The sequence below is a fragment of the Salvelinus alpinus genome, chromosome 26 (assembly GCF_045679555.1).
Source record: "Salvelinus alpinus chromosome 26, SLU_Salpinus.1, whole genome shotgun sequence".
Classification (NCBI taxonomy): Eukaryota; Metazoa; Chordata; class Actinopteri; order Salmoniformes; family Salmonidae; genus Salvelinus; species Salvelinus alpinus.
Genome location: NC_092111.1, coordinates 3,886,988 through 3,907,121, shown reverse-complemented (window position 1 = coordinate 3,907,121; position 20,134 = coordinate 3,886,988). Strand labels below are relative to the sequence as shown.

Below are 20,134 nucleotides of genomic sequence, written 5' to 3'. Positions count from 1 at the left end.
AGGTAGGTTGGTATGTCTTTTCTGGGTCATTTTAGAAGAAAAACCCTTGAATGGGTAGGTGTGACCAAACTTTTGACTGGTACTGTATATATTTTGAGATCTGGCCGCGGACCCCCTGCATTTTTTACGTATGGGTGGTCCCAGGAATCGAACAAACCATCCTGGCGTTGCAAGCTCCATGCTCTAACAACTGAGCTACAGAGGGCCCCAGTTGCGCTTTAATTCATTTGATAATCAACTCATTGTGCAGTTTGCAATTGGCCTCCGTCTTTGTAAAATGACAAGGGGGCAACATTTTCCTCCAACAAGATTGCGCCGCCTACAAAGACAGATATTGTTTTTGTAATATTTGATCCGTTTACAGACACGGAACAACTCTCTAGCTGTAGCCAAATCTTTATGATTTGGACCGATGTCAGCCCAGTGGATTTTATTGGTGAGCTGTAAAATGGGCTCAACCCTGGTGTTGTTGCCATGGAGGCAACCCCTCTCAAGGCAGACCTAGAAAAAGTGGAACATAATTTATAATGCATCACCATGGCAACTATACCATGGATCGCATTATTCTCTCTACAGTATTTCCTGTGTTGACGTGTTCGTGGCAGTGTACTGGTCACGTGCTAGCTCTGCTCACACATTGGTCTCTAATGTTATTGACCTGTTCTGAGCACTGTCCTCCCCCTCTGTCTGTCCACACTACAAACTTTGTAATGCATACACTGCTAAGCAAAGACTGGATATCGGGACTCGTTTTGTTGTTAAGAACCTGCATCAACTCAACACCACGTTTACCTTCACGTTCAGTGACGCATACATGGTGTCAAATGTCTCCATCTCTTTCTCTCTTCCAGTCTCAGGGCTCACCTTACTCAATGAGCGGACAGCGCAATGTCAGAGCGCTCTGGGCAAACTGCAAAGGGGAAGGATGGCAAATCCAAGTATGCGTCTCTCAACCTGTTTGATACCTACAAAGGAAAGAGCCTTGAAGCACAAAAGCCTGTTGGTGAGTATTCTCGTTTCCATTGTCCAGGTAGTGTGTTAGCGTGTGGAACAATGTCAGGTGTTGACGTGAGGTGTCCGGATCATTTTCTGATCCATTGTAGGTGATTGGATTTGTTGATATCGATTATGATAAATGGGTCATATTATGCAATCATGAGATGTATGGGCCGACTTGACTAGAAGTGCATCCACAACCCACGTTTTAGCACTTAACATTTTAGCGTTTAGTTTTAACCTTTCATTGCTACCAACCCCGGATCCGGGATCCCCCCCATCACAAAAGCTGACTAGCATAGCCTAGCCTACAGCTACAGGGATATCATATAATCAAATGTTCATGAAATCACAAGTCCAAGACACCAGATGAAAGATACAGATCTTGTGAATCCAGCCATCATTTCTGATTTTTTAAATGTTTTACAGGGAAGACACAATATGTAAATCTATTAGCTAACCACGTTAGCAAAAGACACCACTTTTTTTACTCCACCACTTTTTTACTCCATCAGTAGCTATCACTAATTCGACTAAATAAAGATATATATATAGCCACTAACCAAGAAACAACTTCATAAGATGACAGTCTGATAACATATTTATGGTATAGCATATGTTTTTTTAGAAAAATTTGCATTTTTCAGGTATAAATCACAGTTTACCATTGCAGCCACTATCACAAAACTCACCCAAAGCGACTAGAATAACTACAGAGAGCAACGGGTATTACCTAATTACTCATCTTAAAACATTTCTGAAAAATTCACAGCGTACAGCAAATGAAAGCCCAACATCTTGTGAATCCAGACAATATTTCAGATTTTCTAAGTGTTTTACAGCGAAAACACAATATATCCTTATATTAGCATACCACATGAGCTAACATCACCCTAGCATTCTTGCAAGGCAAAGAGAGCGATAACGTTATCGCCACCAAAATATATTAATTTTTTCACTAACCTTCTCAGAATTCTTCAGATGACAGTCCTGTAACATCATATTACACAATGCATATAGAGTTTGTTCGAAAATGTGCATATTTAGCATCACAAATCGTGGTTATGGCATGCATTCTGGCCGGCGCCATCTTGGAAAGGCACCTAAGTTTACGATTATTTATCGATTAGATTGACTAAAAAAATACAGGTTGGACAGCTAATGAAAGATGCATTAGTTATTAATGCAACCGCTGAGTTAGATTTTTAAAATTAACCTTTCTAGACATACAGTGTGCGTTACAGCCAGACTAGTGCCGCAACAATGGCCGACAAATGCGTTTACATTTTTCCACATAAATACGGAATAAAATCATAAATAGCTCTTACTTTTGGACGAGCTTCCATCAGATTCTTGGGCAATGTGTCCTTTGTCCAAAAGAATGGTTGCTTTGTTGTAAAACGTCCTCTTCAACTTCGGAACTAGCAGCTAACGATAGCTACACGGCACACACATGTCCAAATCCTCAAACGCAATACTAAGGAAATTCCGAAAAATAGCAATATACTCGCATAAACTGATATAAATCGGTTTCAAATAACTTCGTTATGATGTTTCTAACACCTATATCGAATTAAATTACAGACGGACATATCTTTGGTCAATAACGAGAGCTTTTGAGCATGCCATTCTGATATCCTCTATTGCGTCCTGGCGAGCGTCCAAAAGAAGGGACATCTGACTCCATTGCCTTTTATAAACTCTGACAAACACGTAGAGACGTCATTCCACTTCTCATTGGTTACTGACATCCAGGGGAAGGCGGGTGCAGTTCATTTCCATCCATAGGGCATACACAGAGCTTTAAACTGATTCGAGATCAGAGACTATTTTTCAGAGCTTCGCATGTCCTGTCATGGATTTCGCTGCAGAAAGAGTTCTGGTTCACCCACAGACATAATTCAAACGGTTTTAGAAACTAGAGATTGTTTTCTATCCAATAGTAATAATAATATGCATATTGTACGAGCAAGAATTGAGTACGAGGCAGTTTAATTTGGAGATGCAAAATGTCGAAGTTGAAACAGCACCCCCTGTAGTGACAAGAAGTTAAGTTTTAATGTCACTTGCACAAGTGCAGTGAAATGCATTTCTTGCCAACTCAAAACTATGGCTGTGGCGGTCAATTTCGTCAGCCAGTGATTGTCAAGCTATTAACTGCCGGTCTCACGGTAAATGGCCGTTTAATTAACCAACACATTTAGCATCCCCTGGTTTCCTTGCATTTAAAAAAACTCATTATATAACCAGGAAGGGCTCATTGCGATTTGAAATGTATTTTTCAAGAGAGTCCTGGCCAAGCTAGGCAGCACCAAGTCATTACACAATTACAGACAGATACAACATGAAAAACGACAAGTCATCTAGTAAAAACCATAGAAATCAATAACGAAATCATAAAACAGCAAATTAAAAACACTGACAGGTCAAGGAATCAGCCTCAAAATCCTTCATAAATTATTTAAAAAACACCAATCGGGACAAGTTCTTCCAGTTTAAAAGTAATTTGTAAGGCGTTCCAAGACGATGGTGCACAGTACATAAAAGCCCTTTTACCAAATTCAGATTTGGAACAGTTAGCAAAATGAAATCCTGCGAACGAAGAGTACCCACCACATTTCCGAAGAATAAAAATGGTAGTAAACACACATTGGCTTTTTAATTAAAAGTATACCGGTGACAGAGATTCAAAGCAATAAATTCCAACTGTTTACAAATAGTTTCAGACTTTGCCACACTTACAAGGAATGTAGGCTTTACATATATAGCCACACCCACACCTTTTTTAAATCGGTCAGTCCGATACACACTGTAACCATTTTATACAAATATCCTTATCAAGAAGAGACTTGCGGAGCCAGGTTTCAGGAAACACAATTGCCATCAGTTGATTAAGCCAAAATCCTAACCCCATCAATCTTAGACAACAGGCTCCAATTGTCAGATATACTCACCCAGCGGCAATGTTTATTTTCTCCAGAGTTCAGTAAAGTCAGTGTGCAAAGCAATACCACTAGAATTGTCATTTTCTCTGAGAGATTTAAGAAATAGAGTCCAAGGAAAGGTAAGGGGAGAGAGGGACTGGGTGTGTGTGTGGGTGAGTAGATTGGGGGTCGATTGAGAGAACGGTTCGGGGATTGTTGAGCTGCCGCTGACAGCCAGGTGGCGAGCGAAGAGGAGCAGCTTGGACGAGGCACTCAGGAAAGGGAGGGTTACCTAGGTAAATTTTGAGTAAAGAAGTGCAAATGGCGATTAAAAGATTATCCAAGTTGAGGGAGACCCGCTATCTTTACACCAGCAAAACTAAGTAGTTTGCACTACACAACAAGGAAAGTATAGATTTGCTCCACTATAAATGAATTGTTATTAGTAGGTTAAAAACTACTAATCACAGACAAACGACTTGACATGCTGCCATCTTGGATTGAGAGACTGCATAACCCTAACCCTAACCCTACAAGCCACTGATGCAGACCTTTGAAACAACTATATTTAAAGTAATATAGCCTACGTCATCACAATAAATCCATTATTTATTTTAGACTGGTCTAAAGAAACATGGTATATAGTCTATTTCAGAAGAACAGAATAGCGTACACTGAATTGTTGTTATCTTAGGCCCTGATCTGGCTGTGGGCTACACTGGTTAATTTTGCAGACGAGATTTGCTTTGAATTCCGTGGCATTATTTTATAGTATGAAGAATACAACAGGGCTCTACAGTGCTACCATTTTGGGGGCATATGCTCCTAAATATTTTGTTGTGCTACCTGGAATTATAATTTGGGAGCACAAGTGCCTCTAAAAAAAAAAAAAAGAACCACCAAGGTAATAATTATTGTAATTTATTCGCTGTCCCGCATCCTCTTTAGTATTCAAACAAAGAAAGGAAAAAGTAGAGCTTCTTCAGGACCTGAGCTCCAAAGTAGCTAGGATTTATATAGACCCAGTTGAAATATATATATATTTTCTGCTGCTCATAAACCCTGTATTTTATAATTGGTGGCAGTTATTAGTATTATTATTATTATTAAAGGGACAATCTGTAATTACTACATACATTTTTTTACATAGAAATTAATGATATAAACCCACTGATTCCTGAAGAGTATTACTTATAAATGCCCCATGGACTTAGTACCCCATCAGAAGCAAATATATAAGATTGTTTTTCCAATGTTTGTAAACAAAGTAAATGTAAACAAACGCTGTATAGCCTCAAAACATGGTTAAAACTATAGTTTTCATATGTTGATGGTCAGTCCCTGCGTCCATAGCTCTATGAATTTGGTTACATTTCTCAAGCCCCATCCCTCAGCTTTTTACTGAAACTGTGGCGGCGATGATGCTTTGTTATCGTTTTAACAGCGGATTGCCCCTTTACTACCTCCGATTTTTCATTCTGGTCCTAAATGTATTTGTGTGCTCCTAGATTTTTCAGTTTAGGAGCAGATATGCTCATTGTAAAAAATGTCAGTCGAGCTCTGTACAATTGAACATAGCTGAATAAAATAAAGGACATTTTCTCCCAAAAATTTGACGTAGTTCACGCGTACGGCTATTCTGTGTTGAGCGGTTAACAAGGAAACAGGTCCTATGTGCTTAATTTAGTTATTTATTTCACTTTAGTTGTGATACAAACGTTGGGCTATATGTTTTGATTTGTAATACATTCTAAGGCTGCATGATGCGACTGAAGATTTGAAAAAAGTTGCATGAAAGGCATGAGCGCTGCTTTGTTTTTCGTGCAGGCTGTACACACTTCATCAGTCTCTCATTCACAATTTGACAAGCACTTGATAATGCATCGAATTGCCCAGCGGCATCCTCTTTGTGTGGCCATAATGACCCCTAAAAAAATCCATGTCTTTTGTGGCTGTTGTGCCATTGGGCTGAATATAATAATTATAATTAGAGGTCGACCGATTAATTGGCATGGCCGATTAATTAGGGCCGATTTCAAGTTTTCATAACAATCGGTAATCTGCATTTTGGACGCCGATTATGGCTGATTACATTGCAATCCACGAGGAAACTGCGTGGCAGGCTCACCACCTGTTACGCGAGTGCAGCAAGGAGCCAAGGTAAGTTGCTAGCTAGCTTTAAACTTATCTTTGTAAAAAACAATCAATCTTAACATAATCAGTAGTTAACTACACATGGTTGATATTACTAGGTTAACTAGCCTGTCCTGCGTTGCATATAATCAATGCGGTGCCTGTTAATTTATCATCGAATCACAGCCTATTTCGCCAAACAGGTGATGTTTTAACAAAAGCGCATTCGCGAAAAAAGCACAATCGTTGCACGAATGTACCTAACCATAAACAACAATGCCTTTCTTAAAATCAATACACAGAAGTCTATTTTTTTTAAACCTGCATATTTAGTTAAAAAAAAATGTTAGCAGGCAATATTAACTAGGATAATTGTCACTTCTCTTGCGTTCATTGCACGCAGACTCAGGGTACATGCAACAGTTTGGGCCGCCTGGCTCTTTGCGAACTAATTTGCCAGCATTTAACATAATTATGACTTAACATTGAAGGTTGTGCAATGTAACAGCAATATTTAGACTTAGGGTTGCCACCCGTTCGATAAAATATGGAACGGTTCCGTATTTCACTGAAAGAATAAACTTCTTGCTTTCGAAATGTTAATTTGCGGATTGACCATATTAATGACCAAAGGCTCGTATTTCTGTTTTTATTATAATTAAGTCTATTATTTGATAGAGCAGTCTGACTGAGCGGTGGTAGGCAGCAGCAGGCTTGTAAGCATTCATTCAAACTTTACTGCGTTTGCCAGTTTAATAATAAAGTGTCTACTAGAACATCCAATAGTCAAAGGTATATGAAATACAAATGGTATAGAGAGAAATAGTCGACGCGTCACAATTCCTATAATAACTACAACCTTAAACTTCTTAACTGGGAATATTGAAGAACTGGGAATATTGAACCACCAGCTTTCATATGTTCTGAGCAAGGAACTTAAACTTCACGCACCAATCCCTTTAGCAGGATCGATTTGACAACATCCAGTGAAATTGTAGCGCGCCAAATTCAAACTACAGGAATATATTTCCTTGAATGTATAATATTGATACGTGTAATAGATCAAAATAAAGCTTAACTTCTTGTTAATCCAGCCGCTGTGTCAGATTTCAAAAAGGCTTTACGGCGAAAGCATACCATGCGATTATCTGAACATTTTCCAGCCAAGTAGAGGAGTAACAAAAGTCAGAAATAGCGATCAAATTAATCAATTAGCTTTGATCTTCATATGGTTGCACTCACAAGACTCCATGTTACACAATAAATGTTTTTTTTGTTCGATAAAGTCCCTCTTTATGTCCAAAAACCTCAGTTTTGTTCAGTAATTTGGTTATTGCTGCCAAGGGTTCACATACTTTTCCCACCCTGCACTGTGAATGTTTACACTGTGTTTTCAACAAAGACATGGAAAGAGTGTGTTATTAGTTTAAGCAGACTGTCTATGATTAGGATCAGATCAAATGTTATGACTGATTTTTTCACAAATCCAGGTAATTCGAAAGGGTTCACACTACTTTATATGTACAGAGGTAAAGTGACTAGGCAACAGAAAATAAGAAAGATTAATAGCAGCTTGTATGTGTGTAGAGTCAGTATTAATGTAGGTGCATATTATGTGTGAGTGAGCAGATGACGGAGTGAGTGTACATCCTTCATGAGAACTGGAGTTACACATGTAAATCCTGTCTTGGATTTGGCTCCGTTTCATATAAAATGCCTATGTCGTTTCCCCCCCCCCATTGATCGCGTAAACTCTGTTATAGTAAATATGCTTTGCTTGGGCTTACTCCAGGGCTATTCAACTGGTGGCCCGCGGGCCAGATCCGGACCGTTTATTAATTTACACTGGCCCTTTGATCAATTTTGAACACTACTGTCTTACTGTGTAAGTGAAAGGGAGAACTCCAATACATGGTGACAAGCCATATTAGCTAGTACCTAGGCAAGTGTCTGTATAATAATGTTATAATGATGAACGGAGTAAAGTACTGAGAGATCCTTGATGAAAACCTGCTCAGGACTTCAGACTGGGGCAAAGGTTCACCTTCCAACAGTACAACGTCCCTAAGCACACAGCCAAGACAACGTAGGAGTGGCTTCTTGACAAATTCAATTATTAGTGGGTCTCATGGTTGTGGAAGGCTTATCTTTATTTATTTAACTAGGCAAGTTAAAGGCTTATATTTAGCTGGGTATAATTTCACAAGCCCTGCATTCGTTATATTTTTGCCTACTATTTGAAATGCAGTAATAGTTGACCCTTTACATTCTACAACAAAGCTTATTTAGATTTTTTTTGTATTTAAAAAATAAATAAATCAAGATATGCTTTTTAGGCCTAATCACCCAGCCCTATTCTCTGCGGTTCTTGCGGAGTCTTTATCGAACGCCTACATCTTGTCGGCGATAACCACTGTTGTTTTCATGACCTCATCTCCCCTCCCATTTGGTTCTCAGTGGTCTTTCTGCTAATGACCTCGTCTCCTCTCTCTCTCCCGCCCCCCCGTCAGTTCCCCCCCGCCATGGCCTGCAGTCTCTTGGTAAAGTTGCCTCCGCGCGGCGCATGCCACCCCCTGCCAGCCTGCCCAGTCTGAAGGCGGAGAACAAAGGCAACGACCCCAACGTCTCGCTAGTTCCCAAAGACGGCACAGGATGGGCAAGCAAGCTGGAACCAGCAGACCCAAAGAGGTGAGGAGGAGTCCCCCCTGGCACACTCCCCATGAGGCGCTCTATAGATTTCACTATACTAAATTATTCTGTCGCACTCTATTCACTGAGCTTTACTATTTAATGTGGTTGGGTATTATTGCCTCTTGTTTAAAGTCTACATCTGCCCAGAACTAGAATTGAATCGATTTTATCATCCATATTGATGATTTATCTGAATTAGCAGGATTGTGTCCATCTTCATCTGCAGAATAAATATATTCTAATGGTGATATGAATATACAGATGCTATGTTATCTCAAGAAACGCCAGCAATACCGCCGTGGGACATCGGTAATAGGCCCCTACTAACTCGGTAATTGGCACAATTGTCTGACTGGCGTGTCTGACACTTACCCACCTGGCGTTTCTCTCTCTCCTTCTCTCAGTACCGATGTATTGTCAGCACCGCAGCTGGAGTTGCCGCAGCCTGTGGTTTCACAGACGCCTGTACCGACCCGCCCGAGAACCCCGCCAGCTCCAGAGGTACACACCAATTCAATATCAATGTGAACTGCAACACAAAATGGTTCCATACCGCCATGGTCCTTATTGTTGTGCTGTTGTGTGTGTCTCAGGCTCCACCTCCGGTTCCCGCCCCGGTTTCAGCCCAGGCCGCAGGGGCAAGGTCCTGGGCTCAGGCCAGTGTTACACATGGAGCACAAGGAGATGGTGAGTATCATACTTTACGTCTGTCACGTCTCAGCGGACTTGACTGCATCATCAATGGCTTCCTAACTAACTCACGTCTGGATATTTAACTGTGAGTAACCCCTCTCTCGCACCATACAGGTGGAAAGGGATCAAACCAACCGTCGCCATTCTCTCGCGAGGAATTTCCCACCCTGCAGGCGGCTGGCGACCAGGACAAAGCTGGCAGAGAACAGGGCACTGCAGATCAGTGGTATGGGCCCGGACCAAGCCTCCGCCCTCCGAGTGAGTAACGCTCATCTCTGTATAGGTTATTATAGACCACACAGTGTAGAGGGCTACCAACAGTACAGAAGAAGCAGTGGTCAGAGCAAGTGCATCTTTTTTAATTTCTTTGTATTTAAAAAAAACACTATTAGTCACAACTACGTTGCAAAATTCCGGTAACTGTCCTAAAATGTCCACATTTTCCAGAAACCCCAGTTGGAGGATATGCAGGTTGATTCTAAGATTCCTCTAACTGAAAGAAAGAAATACTAATTTTTGGGAACAGTTTTGTAACTAGGACATCGATTATGGCAAGATTTCATTGCATGTCCAGTATTTGTTCCTGAATACAAATGCTGGTATAAGTGGCTTTTATTCCCTCACGTTTTTTTTAACCTCTTTTCCTTGTTTTTCCCTCTCTCCCCAGACATGACGAGTTGGCGGGACGGTGGGGGCCGCGCCCTGGCGCCCACCGGGGAGGGGGTCGCAGAGGGTGGCCCAGGCGAGGCGCTGGTCATAGAGGGGGCTGCCGTTGGTGGCCAGGCAGGCCCACCTCTCCACCAGCAGCAGAACCCACAGTCCCATGGGCCGCCTAGGAACCCCCCTGCCAGCAGCCCCGTGCTGCCCCAGCCCCCCGTGGGCCCTGGCTTCCCACAGTACAGAGGGATCATGCCTCCATTCGTAAGTCTACTCCTGGTGTAATCTCTGCGTGTGTGCTCACAATAGATGTAGCTTTCAGAAAGTATTCACACCCCTTGACTTTTTCCTCATTTTGTTATTAGAGCTTGAATTTCAAATGGATTACATTTAGATTTTGTGTCACTGACCTACACACAATACCCCATAATGTCAACGTGGATTTTCATATTTTTTTTGTTAACAGATTAATAAAAAATGAAAAGCTGAAATGTCTTGAGTCAATAAGTATTCAACCCATTTAAGGCAAACCTCAAGTTCAGGAGTAAAATGTTGCTTAATAAGAGCGCATGGGATTCACTCTGTTTGCAATAATAGTGATTAACATGATTTTGTAATGACTACCTCATCTCTGTACCCTACACATACAATTATCTGAAAGGTCCCTCAGTTGAGCAGTGAATTTTAAACACAGATTCAACCACAAAGACCAGGAGGTTTTCCAATGCCTCGCAAAGAAAGACACCTATTAGTAGATGGGCAAAAAAAATAAAAAAGACATTGAATATCCCTTTGAGCATGGTGAAGTTATTAATTACACTTTAGATGGTGTATCAATATACCCAGTCACTACAAAAATACAGGCGTCCTGCCTAACTCAGTTGCCAGAGAGGAAGGAAATTAACTTTATGTCTTGAATACAACATCACTAAATACCACTCATCATATTTACAAGCATGGCGGTGGCTGCATCATGTTATAGGTATGCTTGTCATCGGCAAGGAGTAGGGATTTTTGGGGGGGATAAAAATAAACTGAATAGAGCTAAACAAAAGCACAATCCTAAAGGAAAACCTGGTTGTCTGCTTTCCAACAGACACTGGGAGACAAAATCACCTTTCATCTGGACAATGACCTAAAGCACAAGGCCAAATATGCACGGTTTCTTACCAAGACGACCGTGAATGTTCCTGAGGGCCTAGTTACAGTTTTGACTTAAATCTACATGCAATATATGGCAAGACTTTAAAATAGCTGCCTAGCAAAGATGAACAACCAACTTCACAGAGCATGAATAATCTTTTTAGGAATAATGTGCAGATATTGTACAATCCAGGTGTGCCAAGCACGTAGAGACTTACCCAGAATACTCACAGCTTTAAACGTTGCCAATGGGGACTCTTAACATGTTATGACTCCGGGGTAGGAATACTTATGTAAAATGAGATAATTCTGTATTTCATTTTCAATACATTTGCAAAAATGTCCAAAAAAAATCTCACTATTGTGTGTTGATGAGTGAGGAGGGGGAAACACACATTTTATCAATTTTTTTATTCAGGCTATAAGACAACAAAATGTGGAATAATTCAAGGGGTATGAATACTTTGAGGGCACTGTGTTATCTCAGTAGCTAGTTTTTAATCGATTTGTGAAAGATTTTCAAGCAAAAACGCCTGTTCTTAATATTCACACAAAATATATGCACACTTTACCGGCAGCTGTGTTTCCATCAAAATGGCTTGTTGCAAATATAAAGCGTGTGTGATGATTTTAAAAGCACTTTGTCGTATAACGTGTTGTGTACCAAATAAAAAACTGAAGTTCTATGTGTTTCCATCCTGTTTTTTTTTGCTCTGTTGGTTTTGGAACAAAGTCTTGACAATACTGTCATATTAATTAGGTGTTTCTGTACATCAGTGGGTGTCTCGTTAGCGAAGTTTCCCATTGTATATTAAGGTGTTAGAACATCACACTGTTACAGGTACACACAGATGGGCTCTCAGCCTGTTAGCCACCAGTGTAGCAGCAGTCTATTGTCAATCTCTGCTTTTTTGCACCACTGCTTTTGTGTAACTCTCTTAAGCAGGATCGCTCTCTCTCTCTGTCTCTCAGATGTACCCTCCCTACCTGCCCTTCCCGCCTCCCTACGGCCCCCAGGGGCCCTATGGGTACCCTCCGCCTGGTGAGGCACCTCCCAGGTTTCGCCAGCAGGGTCAGGACGGTCGCGGGCGTCCCCAGGGCGGTCCCCGTGGCGGGGGAGGAGAGATGGTGAAGCGACCCTCCATCCTGAAACAGGATGACCTGAAGGAGCTAGACGAACTGGACCACCAGGATGGAGACGAGGGCTGGGCAGGTGAGAGAGAGGGGAGATGTCAGGACTCATGAACACTTATATTTATTGATTATACTGCTCAGGGAGCAGTGGCAAGTTTAAAGATCATCACATGAAGAATGTGGGTACACTGTTCAATTGATATTCAGACATTTTCATCCCCAATTACAAGATTTTCAGACAAGATAGAACGGCCAAAGGGGGCGGTGTTGCAATCTACTGCAAAGACTGCCTGCTGAGTTCTGTTATACTATCCAGGTCTGTTCCCAAACAATTTGAACTTCTACTTTTAAAAATCCACCTCTCTAAAAACAAGTCTCTCACCGTTGCCGCCTGCTATAGACCACCCTCTGCCCCCAGCTGTGCTCTGGACACTATATGTGAACTGATTGCCCCCCATCTATCTTCAGAGCTCGTGCTGCTAGGCGACCTAAATTTGAACATGCTCAACACCCCAGCCACCCTACAATCTAAGCTTGATGCCCTCAATCTCACACAAATTATCAATGAACCTACCAGGTACCACCCCAATTCCGTAAACACGGGTACCCTCATAGATATCATCCTAACAAACTTGCCCTCCAAATACACCTCTGCTGTTTTCAACCAAGATCTCAGCGATCACTGCCTCATTGCCTGCATCCGTAATGGGTCAGCGGTCAAACGACCTCCACTCATCACTGTCAAACGCTCCCTGAAACACTTCAGCGAGCAGGCCTTTCTAATCGACCTGGCCGGGGTATCCTGGAAGGATATTGATCTCATCCCGTCAGTAGAGGATGCCTGGTCATTTTTTAAAAATGCCTTCCTCACCATCTTGAATAAGCATGCCCCATTCAAGAAATTTAGAACCAGGAACAGATATAGCCCTTGGTTCTCTCCTGACCTGACTGCCCTTAACCAACAGAAAAACATCCTATGGCGTTCTGCATTAGCATCGAACAGCCCCCGTGATATGCAACTTTTCAGGGAAGCCAGAAACCAATATACACAGGCAGTTAGAACAGCCAAGGCTAGCTTTTTCAAGCAGAAATTTGCTTCCTGCAACACAAATTCAAAAAAGTTCTGGGACACCGTAAAGTCCATGGAGAATAAGAACACCTCCTCCCAGCTTCCAACCGCTCTGAAGATAGGAAACACTGTCACCACCGACAAATCCACTATAATTGAGAATTTCAATAAGCATTTTTCTACGGCTGGCCATGCTTTCCACCTGGCTAACCCTACCCCGGACAACAGCACTGCCCTCCCCTCTGCTACTCGCCCAAGCCTTCCCCATTTCTCTTTCTCCCAAATACAGTCAGCTGATGTTCTAAATGAGCTGCAAAATCTGGACCCTTACAAATCAGCCGGGCTAGATAATCTGGACCCTTTCTTTCTAAAACTATCTGCTGAAATTGTTGCCACCCCTATTACTAGCCTCTTCAACCTCTCTTTCGTGTCGTCTGAGATCCCCAAAGATTGGAAAGCAGCTGCGGTTATCCCCCTCTTCAAAGGGGGGGACACCCTTGACCCTAACTGCTACAGACCTATATCTATCCTACCCTGCCTTTCTAAGGTCTTCGAAAGCCAAGTCAACAAACAGATTACCGACCATTTCGAATCACACCACACCTTCTCCGCTATGCAATCTGGTTTCAGAGCTGGTCATGGGTGCACCTCAGCCACGCTCAAGGTCATAAACGATATCGTAACCGCCATCGATAGGAAACAATACTGTGCAGCCGTATTCATTGACCTGGCCAAGGCTTTTGACTCTGTCAATCACCACATCCTCATTGGCAGACTCGACAGCCTTGGTTTCTCTAATGATTGCCTCGCCTGGTTCACCAACTACTTCTCTGATCGAGTTCAGTGTGTCAAATCGGAGGGTCTGTTGTCCGGGCCTCTGGCAGTCTCTATGGGGGTGCCACAGGGTTCAATTCTTGGACCGACTCTCTTCTCTGTTTACATCAATGATGTCGCTCTTGCTGCTGGTGATTCTCTGATCCACCTCTACGCAGACGACACTATTCTGTATACTTCTGGCCCTTCTTTTGACACTGTGTTAACAACCCTCCAGGCGAGCTTCAATGCCATACAACTCTCCTTCCGTGGCCTCCAACTGCTCTTAAATACAAGTAAAACCAAATGCATGCTCTTCAACCGATCGCTGCCTGCTCCTGCCCGCCTGTCCAACATCACTACTTTGGACGGCTCTGACTTAGAATATGTGGACAACTACAAATACCTAGGTGTCTGGTTAGACTGTAAACTCTCCTTCCAGACCCACATCAAACATCTCCAATCCAAAGTCAAATCTAGAATTGGCTTCCTATTCCGCAACAAAGCATCCTTTACTCATGCTGCCAAACATACCCTTGTAAAACTGACCATCCTACCAATCCTCGACTTCGGTGATGTCATTTACAAAATAGCCTCCAAAACCCTACTCAATAAATTGGATGCAGTCTATCACAGTGCCATCCGTTTTGTCACCAAAGCCCCATATACTACCCACCACTGCGACCTGTACACTCTCGTTGGCTGGCCCTCGCTTCATACTCGTCACCAAACCCACTGGTTCCAGGTCATCTACAAGACCCTGCTAGGTAAAGTCCCCCCTTATCTCAGCTCGCTGGTCACCATAGCAGCACCTACCTGTAGCACGCGCTCCAGCAGGTATATCTCTCTAGTCACCCCCAAAACCAATTCTTCCTTTGGACGCCTCTCCTTCCAGTTCTCAGCTGCCAATGACTGGAACGAACTACAAAAATCTCTGAAACTGGAAACACCTATCTCCCTCACTAGCTTTAAGCACCAGCTGTCAGAGCAGCTCATAGATTACTGCACCTGTACATAACCCATCTACAATTTAGCCCAAACAACTACCTCTTTACCTACTGTATTATTTATTAATTTATTTTGCTCCTTTGCACCCCATTATTTCTGTCTCTACTTTGCACTTTCTTCCACTGCAAACCAACCATTCCAGTGTTTTTTTTAGTTTTTATTTTACTTGCTGTGTTGTACTCACTTCGCCTCCATGGCCTTTTTATATTTTTATTTATTTATACATATATTTGTTTGCCTTCACCTCCCTTATCTCACCTCACTTGCTCACATTGTATATAGACTTATTTTTTTTCACTGTATTATTGACTATATGTTTGTTTTACTCCATGTGTAACTATGTGTTGTTGTATGTGTCGAACTGCTTTGCTTTATCTTGGCCAGGTCGCAATTGTAAATGAGAACGTGTTCTCAATTTGCCTACCTGGTTAAATAAAGGTTAAATAAAATAAATAAAATAAAATATGAGAACATTCCTTAAACAAGATGGGAAAATTATGACTGGGTAGCACTTTATGAAAGCATTATGTTTGAAAATTACACATTGTGACACAGCTTTTTATTTCTCCACCGTAATCGCAAAGAATATTATTTTTTTCTGTTTGGCAAAAGAAGCCAATTGAGCATGACCCCCACCCACCCACCACAAGGAAGCCAGCCCCAAGGGTTCCTATTCTGCTTTTCATTCTTTTTCAACCCGAATTTATGCTAATATAGCAGCAGTTTGCTAATACATGGGGAAACAAAGTGGGCATCACATTTGACTGCATCTCTTGGATCCAGTAGTGCTGTGAGTAGGGGAGGGGAGACATATCAGGTTTATCCAAGTGGGAATACATCTGATACCCACTGTGGGTGTCATTGTACGCTGATGATTCATGTTTTGTTTTAAATCCGCAATCTGGATCCCTGCTCAGCCTCAAAGAGAATCTAAATAATTATTCTATCCTCTGGCTTACAACAGAACTATGATAAAGCAAGTAATGATCTCACTACAATACTTTTTTATAGAAAGTTGGCAAGATGGGAAGGACAATACCTGTCTATTTGTGAAAAAAATCACCCTGATCAACTCTTAACTGGTCATATCCCAGTTTAAATATAAACGCAACATGCAACTATTTCAAAGTTCATATAAGAAAATCAGTCAATTGAAATAAATGTATTAGGCCCGAATCTATGGATTCCACATGACTGGGAATACAGATATGCATCTGTTGGTTACAGATACCTTTAAAAAGAGGTAGGGGTATGGATCAGAAAACCAGTCAGTATCTGGTGTGACCACCATGTACCTCATGCAGCGAGACACATCTCCTTCGCATAGAGTTGATCAGGCTGTTGATTGTGTTCTGTGGAATGTTGTCTCACTCCTCTTCAATGGCTGTGCGAAGTTGCTGGATATTGGCACGAACTGGAACACACTGTCATGCATGTCGATTAAGAGCATCCCAAACATGCTCAATGGGTGACATGTCTGGTGAGTATGTATACCATGGAAGAACTGGGACATTTTCAGCTTCCAGGAATTGTGTACAGATCCAGATGGGGCCATGCATTATCTTGCTGAAACATGAGGTGATGGTTGCGGATTATTGTTACGACAATGGGCCTCCATGATCTTGTCACGGTATCTCTGTACATTCAAATTGCCATCGATAAATTGAATTTGTGTTCGTTGTCTGTAGCTTATGCCTGCCCATACCACAAGGTGCACCTGTTTTAGTGATCATGCTGTTTAATCAGCTTTTTGATATGCCACACCTGTCAGGTGGATGGATTATCTTGGCAAGGAGAAATGATCACTAACAGGGATTTTTGGGCACAACATTGAGAGAGAAGCTTTTTGTGTGTGTGGAAAATTTCTGCCATTTTATTTCAGTAAATGAAACATGGGACCAACAATTTACATGTTGCGTTTATATTCTGTCCAGTGTACTTATGGCCCTGCCCACACATAACGACCTGTTTATAAAATGATATGAGAAAAAAATATTCCACTTTATTTGGAACGGAAAGCCAGATAAAATTAAACGTTCCTATTTATATAATGAATAAGAATTTGGATGGCAAAAATGATTAAATATTAAAGCATTGGTGGACCTCACTAAAGCAGGGCTCATCAACTAGTTATAGCCACGGGACTATTTTTTTCTTGAGCGGATGGTTGGAGGGGCCGGAACCTAATTACAAATCATTTGTAGACTGCAAGTTGACCTCAAGAAGCCCAAACGGATATGTTTGACTAAAAATAGAAATCTGGTTGCAATTTCGCTTTAATCCCCCAGAAAAGACAGAACAAATGTTACGGTTAAACTCAAATATACTAATTGATAAAAAATAAAAAAATAAATGTAAAACGGTATCTTTGTAAATTGTATAACTCCACCAGTCCTATGTCACACATGCAGTTAACAAAAATATATGGACATGTCTGCTCTATCCAAAATTACAACCAACTGATTGCAGTATTACCACAAAAATGGAGGCAAGGAACTTTTCTGTCAGCCCTGCATTAATAAAAAAAATTGTGATAAAGAATACGATTTTAATTAAAGGACTAACATTTTTACAGCTGTGCCATACAGGTTGCAAAGTGATTTAAGATGTACCGATTCCATGGTTTATGAAGTGATACATGATTCAATTTAAATTAGACAACATTCTATTGGTAGAATTGAATCTATATGTGGGACTAAACCATCCCTGCTCTGCAGATTTTGCTGCAAAGAGATTGAATCATTAGATCACTTGTTTTGGTACTGCCTTTATGTAGCTTGTTTTTGGTCACAGGTTCAGCAATTGCTGAAGAATTGCAACATTCACCTGGATTTAACTTTGCAAATTGCACTGCTGGGGATTTGAAAAGTAATAGTCAATCGATCAATAATATAATTATTCTGGAGAAGCTATGAGAATAAAGGTTCAGAACTTTTGTGAAACAGCCATTTAAAATGATCTGGAAATTAGAAATCAAAACTAAATGGTTTTCAGGGATAGATGGGAGGGGTTGAGGGTAGGGCTGGGCGATATGACAAATCTCATATCCCGATACATCACTATATATCACCTTTTCAATGAATAAATAGTTTATATAAAATGACCACATGTAAAGGCCTATTTCTTATTGTATTTTGAATTATACTCAACAAATAAAGGTACTTACTCATATTTGATTTCTCCTTTAATTGAGAACCTTTGTGCAAATGTTCAATGTATAAAATCTACAAAGGTAAATAGAAAACACTTCAACTATAGTTGCAATCAAAATAATATGGTCTAAAATATCCAAACCAAACATATAATACTATTTAATAGTAGAACTGTTCGAATTGTAGCAGCAAACCAATTAATACAGCTCTAACAAATATTGGTTTATAAAATACCAAATGTAAACATGGTACACTTAAGTTTAAACTATAGCAGCAAAATAAGGCTCACAAATAAATATAACGAGTAAACAAATCACTCCTTCAAGCTTGAATTAACGTTACAGCATTATATGAAAACAACCAAAGTGCTGCAAACAACTTTTTGGGGTCTCATCCGTAGACTCTCCGTACTGTTTCACGTGATTCTTGCGTAGTTGGTATGAGGTTAGTGGTGTTTGAGCCTGTTATCGGGACCGGCCTGCAGCATATTTTGTTTTCTGGTCCGTGACAGACTTCATACCCAAACTATGTCCATGCGACCGAAGTAGCCCCTCTTTTAGGTACGAGCTCCGTGTCTCAATGCTCTGTGTCACGTTCACTCTCTTCCATGTTTGTTTGTGTTGCAAATTTAGACCGCAAAGCGTTCAATTGACAAAAAATATTGCCGTAAAGAGTGTGATTTGCGACAACGAAATAAACGTTAGAAAAACGTCTATCGTTTCATATTATGCTCTATCGTCACACGATATATATCGTCATATCGCCCAGCCCTAATTGAGGGTAGCTGAAGGGTGGGGGAAAAAACAAAATAATAAAATAACTAATGTAAAATATACTGTGTACGTAAAATGTATATAGTATGCATAAGCAGGAAGTAAAAGCCTAAGTATTGTCCGTTAGTTTACTCCAATTAGGGGAGGGGTGGTCGTATTAGGGGAAATTAATAAATATGTGGGGGATTGGAAATTATGCAGAAAATTACATTGATAGATGCCACAATGTATCTGCAATATTAAAGCTGATCTACCCCCTAAAAATAGTTGAGGATGTCAGCGGTACAAATGCGTTCCATTGTGCTTCTACTCTGAACCGTTTGGTCTGTCAAACAGGGGCACATGAGGAAATCGACTACTCAGCCAAGTTAAAGTTCAGCGACGATGAAGGAGAAGATGAGGAGAGGAACGAGAGACCCGAGAGGAGGGAAAGAAGCGAGAGCAAGAACGGCCCACGGTATGTCCCACAGTAGCTGCCCAACATAACAGAACGACATGGTGTGGGAAATACAGTTTGACCGTTTCAAACTTTTTGTACTGTTCTCTGCTCGCAATCCTCCTTTGTGCCATCTAGACCGAGACACCCACATAAATGGTTTCTGAATTAATAAATGACGGAGACAGAAAATAAAGAATTCATGAAATGAGTTGTTGCATGTGGGATTGCTTTTGACGTGACACACGTGTCTCTTATTTCCTTCCCCAGGGAGAAACAGAGGTCTCAAGAAGGTCCCCTTCAGGTGGTCCAGCGCTCCCGAGCCTCTGACAGCGGAGGGGACAGGGACACGAGCTGCACCCCTCCCTCCAATGCCAACCACGACTGCTCCCCACCCCCCTCAAGCAAGCCAGGATGGGCTGAGGAGGGGTGCAACAGCGGCTGGGGAGGCCAAATTGCCCCCGCCACCTACCAGGTACGGCTAGTCTAGTAGACGTTCAGAGGCAGCTCAG

The 20,134-nt window shown here is 41.4% G+C and overlaps 1 protein-coding gene across 4 annotated transcripts in view; it reads left to right on the top strand.

Moving 5' to 3' along the window:
• LOC139554475 (protein PRRC2A-like) overlaps positions 1 to 20,134 on the top strand; it is a 47,859-nt gene that overhangs the window by 7,014 nt on the left and 20,711 nt on the right. For all 4 annotated transcript variants that reach the window (XM_071367286.1, XM_071367288.1, XM_071367285.1 and 1 more), the window contains exons 2-10: positions 852 to 1,003; positions 8,564 to 8,741; positions 9,149 to 9,245; positions 9,338 to 9,431; positions 9,552 to 9,695; positions 10,105 to 10,358; positions 12,210 to 12,450; positions 19,523 to 19,643; positions 19,893 to 20,097. In XM_071367286.1, the coding sequence (XP_071223387.1) occupies positions 889 to 1,003; positions 8,564 to 8,741; positions 9,149 to 9,245; positions 9,338 to 9,431; positions 9,552 to 9,695; positions 10,105 to 10,358; positions 12,210 to 12,450; positions 19,523 to 19,643; positions 19,893 to 20,097 (1,449 nt within the window). In that variant the 5' untranslated portion in view covers positions 852 to 888. The remainder of the gene's footprint in view (positions 1 to 851; positions 1,004 to 8,563; positions 8,742 to 9,148; positions 9,246 to 9,337; positions 9,432 to 9,551; positions 9,696 to 10,104; positions 10,359 to 12,209; positions 12,451 to 19,522; positions 19,644 to 19,892; positions 20,098 to 20,134) is intronic.